The sequence below is a fragment of the Austrofundulus limnaeus genome, unplaced genomic scaffold, assembly GCF_001266775.1.
Source record: "Austrofundulus limnaeus strain Quisiro unplaced genomic scaffold, Austrofundulus_limnaeus-1.0 Scaffold210, whole genome shotgun sequence".
Lineage (NCBI taxonomy): Eukaryota > Metazoa > Chordata > Actinopteri > Cyprinodontiformes > Rivulidae > Austrofundulus > Austrofundulus limnaeus.
In genome coordinates, this window is record NW_013952612.1 from 365,162 (window position 1) to 372,357 (window position 7,196).

Genomic DNA, 7,196 nt, shown 5'->3' on the forward strand with positions numbered 1-7,196 from the left:
GCTTTATTCTGTTTATTTTATTCATAAATTCAACTTTTTTTGGTTCTCTCAAATTATTTCCAGTAGCTTCAACTTTTTGCTAATATTGATTATTTTCTGCTAATTTTAGCTGCGCCGCTCAGCTGTTTTTACTATTTATTTTTCACTTTTATTTTGTTACATTCAGAAGAAGTCAGATGTTTAAATTTAACTCACATTAACAGTTTTGCTTCTGAACCTTTTCACTTTGACTTCAGCTTTTTTAGCAAAAAGAAAAAATATCTTTCAGAAATAAGCATTCATAATGCGTATTTGCAGAAAATACAGTTTCTCTAGTTTCTGTTTGTATTAAAGTTACAGTACTGTTGTTCTCGGGCCTTTTTGTTTCATATGATCCCTGTGGATTTTATGCGACACCAAAAGAAAAAATCTGAGCTGCTTTATGAGCGTATTAAAACAGATTTATGAGTAAAAAAACACACTGATAGCTCAGATGCTACAGTTAATGACTGAAGACTTATGTAGATCATGACCCATGATGTTGCACAATAAAGAAGTTGGCTGGTGGTTTTATTACGAGTTAATAAAATTCCTTTTTGCTACTTTTAGAATTACACAATATATTTCTAAGTAACACGGCACTAAATCTGTCAAATGTCAGTTTTTGTTATGTGATTCATATCCTGTTTATTCTTCTTGTTTGGAAAGGTTAATGCAAACATCTACAGCTGCCTTTCTGAGTATAATTTTGATCAGTGGGTTTTTAAAAAGAGTTATGAGTGTTCTCAGACAATGATGTAGAAAAGGTCATAATTTCTCCTCCCACCCAGGTTTAATCAGATGACAGAAGGTTAAACACATAAAAATCTAATCTCTGTCTCTATTTGTACCTTGATATATAGTGTTGTTTGGTAACTTGAGCAATTATCTGACTGGTCACTGTGCTTTACATCCCAGTCAAATCTGACCTGCTCTGCTTTGTTAGTTGCTATGCCAACTCTGCGGAGGCAAACCAGTCTGAACGTGTCGCTTGTTTTTAAACTTTTACAAGCGAGTATTGTTTCTAATCTAGTTTCTGTTCAGAGTTTTTGCTACAGTGATGAATTCCACAACACGTCTGCAAAAAGATGATTGGGGGAAATGCAGGCAGGAAAATATAAACTAGGGGTGTAAGAAAATATCGATACATTGAAATATCGCGATATTCCATTTCCTGATACTGTATCGATATTCTAAAGCCCCGTATCGATTTTTTATTATGGTTCATAATGTCAGCTTTCCTGCCAGCCGTTCATTTTTATGTTGTAGTTCAGCCTCTGACCGCTAGTTGGCAGCAGTGAGCCAACCATTTGGCTACTCTACCTCTTGAGGTAGAGGCTATTGTTAAGGGTTGGGTGACCATATTGTAAATTAATATTAAAAACTAAAAGCTGCAAAAATATATATTTTAAATCTATTTATTAGCAAATTTAGTCTGATAATTGAAAACATGGATGAAATAAGAAATATGAAACAAATAAAATAAAATACATACAAAGCAGAACACAGCTAAATGTATCAAAAGTATGTTTATGTAATATTAGAATTTTCTGAGACAATGAATTTTGGTTTTTCATTTTTTCCCCCAGTAAGAGGTTTTTATTTAACAGAGTTTTTGGACCAAATAAATCGCAATATATCGCCTTGCTTACAGTATCGCAAATATCGGGATATATCGTATCGTGACCCCTTGTTATGATATGTATCGTATCGCCAAATTCTTGCCAATACACAGCCCTAATATAAACGTTTTCCCACAGTTTTTTCTCATTTGTGAGCAAAATGAAAGATTCTTTCTACTTTAGATCAGTGGTTCCAACCTTATTAGTCTTAGGTACCCCTGACCCATTTTATCATACCACTAGTTCCCCTTCAGTCAAACATAATGAGTCTACAAAACTATAACAGCTGATTATTAAATGAAAATTATTTATTTAACCCCTAGATTGTTTAATTCTCAGGCATTTATTCTTTTAAACTCAAATTAAATAAAGATAAATATTTTGCCTTGAAAGTGAATAAGTAATTAAATAAATAAACCAGGTGCAGAAAACAGCAGCGTCCAAAATACATCAAACAYCCCAAATGAGCAAATTCCATGAGATTCCACGTTTTACACAGGATTCCATTTTGTGTCAATTTTGTGATTCCGTTTGCATTTTCTGGATTGTGGAAATCATAGGACCTTACATATCCCAGTCCTATTTTTATTTATTTATTTTTTACACACCTGGGAAATTTTTCCACGTACCCCCTGTAATATTCTGACGTGTTGCTGGTTGGGAATCACTGCTTTAGACTTTAAAGTAGTATAATTTTCACAAACCAGATTCTTCTAATAAATAAAAGCTAACAACAAGCCGTTTGATTTTCCTCTTTAATACTGCAGCCTTAGAGATTACAGAAAAGGAAACAATCTGCTCATAAATCTGTTTGTCCATATCCAGGACAAAAATCTAAATTTTAAGGTTTAGTTTGAATTTTTAAAAGCATCTATTATACAAGCTTTGAGCAGACACATCCCTCCTAATTGCATCCCGTGTAATGAACTAAACAAATTAGCCGGTGTCAAAAACAGAGTACAAAACAAAAATTGGAAACAAATGATTAAAAAAGTGAACAAAAATTGTTTCACTTCTTCTATTTGATTTAACTCAATACTTGTTTGAATATAACTGGTAGAAACAAATGCAACAGAAATATTTGCCGAAAAAATATGAGTGCAAAGATTACAGAAAACAAGTTTTAAAGTTTAAACTAGAGCTTCTGCCTCTTCCAAAAATATTTAACTTTAATAAAATAAAGAGCTATAAGACATTAGCAGCACAAAATGTATTTCAGGCTTTAAATATGAACCCAAAGTGATTTTCTCAGCAGTACGAACTATGCAGTTTGAGTTAAGTTTCTAAGCAGTGTTTGCATTACACGGGCACTGAAACAGCTTTTATTCACTTTCAAGCATTAGAGGTTTAGAGAATATTATTGTAGCTGGTTTGAATGACTCAAAAAAATTATAATAAAATATATAAGAAGTAACTTCTGTCAAAGTCCCAAAATGACTCAGTGTTGATTGTCACAATGTCTTTGTTGTTTGTGTTTTGTTTTGGAGGTGGATTTATCCATGCAACCTTTTCATCAACTTATGCCTCCTCACACCCTCTCAACAGCTGTTGCTTAAAGACAGTCACTCCTGCGCCATCTTGGAGGAATTTTAGCCTCATGACTGTACACAGAACATAAGGCCAGTGAAAAAAAAGAAATAAGGTGAGTTTTATAAACATTTGATGTCCTGTTTATTTGGTAGTTTTGGACGCTCATCGTRTTTAACAAAACCATCTCTGAGCGTTTCTGCCATCACAGTTAAAAACCAGCTCTGTCTGTGGCAGCGGTCAGACTTTTTAGGTGGACAATAAATTGCAGCAGAGCAGAGAACGACGAGAGACGAAATGTTTTCATATGGAACAGAGTGAGTGCAGGTTAATGTCTGATCAGTGCAAATTAAAGGGCTTTTTATTTTTTAGTACCATTAAAGAGGATCGATGTCTGATCTAATATCCTATCTTAATCCTCGGGGCGCCTGCAGCATCATCATTAGTTTGGTAGGCAGACACACACACACACATAATACAACAATCTTGGTACCAGGCAGGCATTAAAACCCAAAGGTACCAGACATACAACTGCAAGATGTCAGGGTTCTAATATAATTATGCTCTCTAAAGGTTCCCAAGTTAAAACTCTTCAAACTGGCGGCTCGAGGGATCTATTCTAATTTCATCATAAAAGTTCAGATCAAGGAAACAGCATGAATGTGTGCATTTATGAATGCTTGTCAAAGATTTGTAAGATAAAACCAAACGACTGAATGCTTGGATCAGTAGCGTGTATCGAGTTCTCATGTCTGCATTAAGTGAAGATGAGCGTCTGTCTGTTTAAACAGTTGCCTGTTTAATCCATCGGTTTCTCTGCAGCTCATTCAGGAGAAAAACTCAACTCCTCTGGTTCCTGAAATGCTACAAAGCTCCTCTGGCCGTATTAAACGCAGTGTAGGAGTGGTGATATTACATCATAAACTTCTTCCACAATAACTTTCTACTCATCGGGGAGTTTTCCAGACCCTCATGAGCCTGCATCGCTCGAGTCCCATAAAGCTAAACCTAATTTACACACACTCACATAACGTAATCTCATTAGGGTTAATTTTATGCTTATAAAAAAAGAAAAAAATCCACCCACAGAGTGCCAGTAGAGAAGAACTGAATCCAACTTTTATTGAGACTCTTTTCCAGAAGCATCATCAGAGCTAAGGCTTCCAACTCCCACACTGCCGACTCCAACAGATTGATTCAGTTCGAACGTTTCGCTCAATAAACGACAAACTAGAAGYTAATATATTCAATACAACACCTGTGAGTCCGTGTGATGATGCTGTTTATGTTACACCTGCCTCTTCTCTCTCCACAACCACCATTTCATGTGTTTGATTGTGAGTTTCTGAGTGCATCTTTAGTCATTCACAGCATGCAAGATGATAACAAAAACAACAGAAGAGAAACTGTGCTGAGAACTGMGATTTAAAATATCTGCATTTAAAATCCTGACAACTCTCCCTCTGTGATTAAAACCAGACAGCAGAACTAGTTATTAGAAACGGTTACTGCACACCCCTTTATTAAGTCAATTTCCTGTCTGAGGTTAGCAAGTCCAAACAGACAGAAATAATCATCTAGTTATTCATTAATTCGGTTCATGACCAGGTTGCGCCCCCTGCTGGAAAAACGAACTGATGCAGAACCTGCGAACCAAACCAGTGAACCAGTCAGAGCAGCTCAAACAGTTTATAAATTAGAGCATTTGATTGCTTAATGTTGAAAGATTTTTACAGAAAAAAAAGAATATGTACAATTCAGTTTGCAGTTTCTTGCAAAATAGCTAAAAAAGCTTAAATTCCTATAAAAAAGCAGCTGACAAAGCTTGATTTGATGCAAAGCAAAAAGAGTGCAAGTTTTCTGACTGAAGCAACTGAAAGAAGTGGCTGAAATTATTACAAAACATGAATTTAGCTATAAACAAAGCTAAAATTAGCTGAAAATAACTAAAAAGTAGCTAAAAAAAGCTTGATTTAACACAAAACACAGAGTCCATGTTTTCTGAATGAAGCAACTGAAAGTAGCTAAAATTARCACAAAAAGGTTAATTTAGCTATAAATAAAAAAAGCAAAAATTAGCTGAAAACAACTAAAAAGTAGCTTCAATAGCATAAAACGACTGAAAGAAGCTTAAAAAGCTTAAATTAGCAGAATAGCTGAAAATGCTAAAAAAAGCTAAAATAAGCTAAAAAGAAGCTGAAGAAATCTGAGATCAACTCAAATAAGTAAAAAAAAAAGGCAGAATCAGAAAACAAGAGCATTAAAAAAGTTTAATTTGAAAGGTTTTAAGGACAGCTCCATTCATTTTCTGTAACAATAGAATTGACCTAAACAGCTAAAATCTCAAAAAGTATATATTGCTGAAGTACTAAAAGCCATGGCAGGAATGTCTTAAAGTAGCTGAATGTTTTGATATATGTACGAATTGTTGAAATAGCACAAAACTAGTTGAACGAGATACGTGCAGAAAAACGTATAAAAGAAAAATGCATCATGTCAACTAAAACTTCTTAACAGCTTTTCCTTTCAAATCATGAGAACCAGGAGCAGACGCTCCCACACTMTAGATCTCTTTTCTGTTTTAAGTGTAATAATCTGCAGAAGTCAAAAATCTCTGCTGAATGCGGTTGTGCACAGAGGAACTTACTTTTCATGGTACCAGCTTCTTCCTCATCCTCGTCATCGGAGTTTATGACCATGGTACCGAGCTGCGACTGCATGGTTCCCGTGTCCTCGTGTTCGATCATCGTACCGCTCATCGAACTCGTTAACGAGCCGGCGGACCGGATGGTTCCGGAGTCGCCTGTTCCAGCTCGGACCATCGTCCCCTGGTCCACCTCATCCTCATCCTGAAACACAGACAGCGACGTGGCATTAAACACACGCTACAGCTCTTAAATCAGAGAATTACACTTTTATTCTGGAAAGGTTTGATTGTTGGATGTAGTTTAGAGATGAATTGTTTTTATTTAAACCAGTGATTCTCAAATATAAAATATTAAAAACACTCAACTCTCTATTAGCTGTAAAATACTTAAAGTCCGCACCGAATTGTCATCGTCTTCAGCGTCTTGTTCTCTTTGTTCTGCCTCCTCTTGTCTCTTCAGTTTTATCTCCAGGGCGTCTTGGATCAAGGCTCTTAGGACAGAATTAGGCTTGGCTGATTTGATGAAAGGATGCTGAAGAGAAAGAACAACACAAATATGCCTCTAAACTTGAAACACAAGTGCGTAATTGTAATGACATTTAACTGTATTAAAATAAAGTCATAAAGTAATCTGGTTAGGTTTTATTTGTTTTTGCCTCCACTATCATTAGGGCTGCACGATAACTATCGGCCCAATAGTTATCGGCCCGATATCAGGAGATTATGATGTCATACTTATCGATCCGATTTCATAACAAACAGAACTGATAATATATGTACATGTTTGCCAGTGCGGCAGAAAGCGCGCTTATTTATTTTTATCCTTTTTTGTCAAGCCGCTCCCCGTCCTGCCCAACTAGCGCAACGTTCAAGTTGCATCGGAAAAAACAACCTTCTCACTAGTAAAATAATTTGAATACTCTGTGCTGAAAAACAACCAGTCGTTTTAATAACCATTAACATTATTTTACTAATTAACCGTGTATGTTACACACAAACTCTATAATTATAAACATAAATAGGTCAGAACAACTACTCCAAAATTGAGAACATGTAACATCTGTTACCTGCTGAATGCAGCACAAAGTCCATCTGCTAAAATGCCAACAACTAGAGAAATTGCATTTCCTGTGAAAATGCTAGTTGCAGCCTGTTGCTGAAAACCTGAGCTGAAAGCTGCTGAAAATGAGCTGAAATTAAGCTGAACATGTTTAATAGCAAAGGTATTATTGTAAGTTAAATTTGAAAAGCTGAAAGAAGCAAAAAAAAAAAAAGGGCAGAAAAACAGTAAAAAAGAGCCAAAATATAGCTGAAATAGCATAAAAAAGCTAAAGGCTAAAATAGCTTAATATAGCAGAAAGCAACCGTAAGAACCATAAATA

The 7,196-nt window shown here is 35.4% G+C and overlaps 1 protein-coding gene across 1 annotated transcript in view; it reads right to left on the reverse strand.

Annotated features, from left to right (window-relative positions):
* Nucleotides 1-7,196, reverse strand: part of LOC106525027 (serine/threonine-protein kinase 4) — a gene marked incomplete in the record, with an annotated part of 25,313 nt that overhangs the window by 9,072 nt on the left and 9,045 nt on the right. The window contains 2 exon segments of the mRNA XM_014019126.1: nucleotides 5,815-6,016; nucleotides 6,215-6,346. Of these exon segments, the coding sequence (XP_013874580.1) occupies nucleotides 5,815-6,016; nucleotides 6,215-6,346 (334 nt within the window).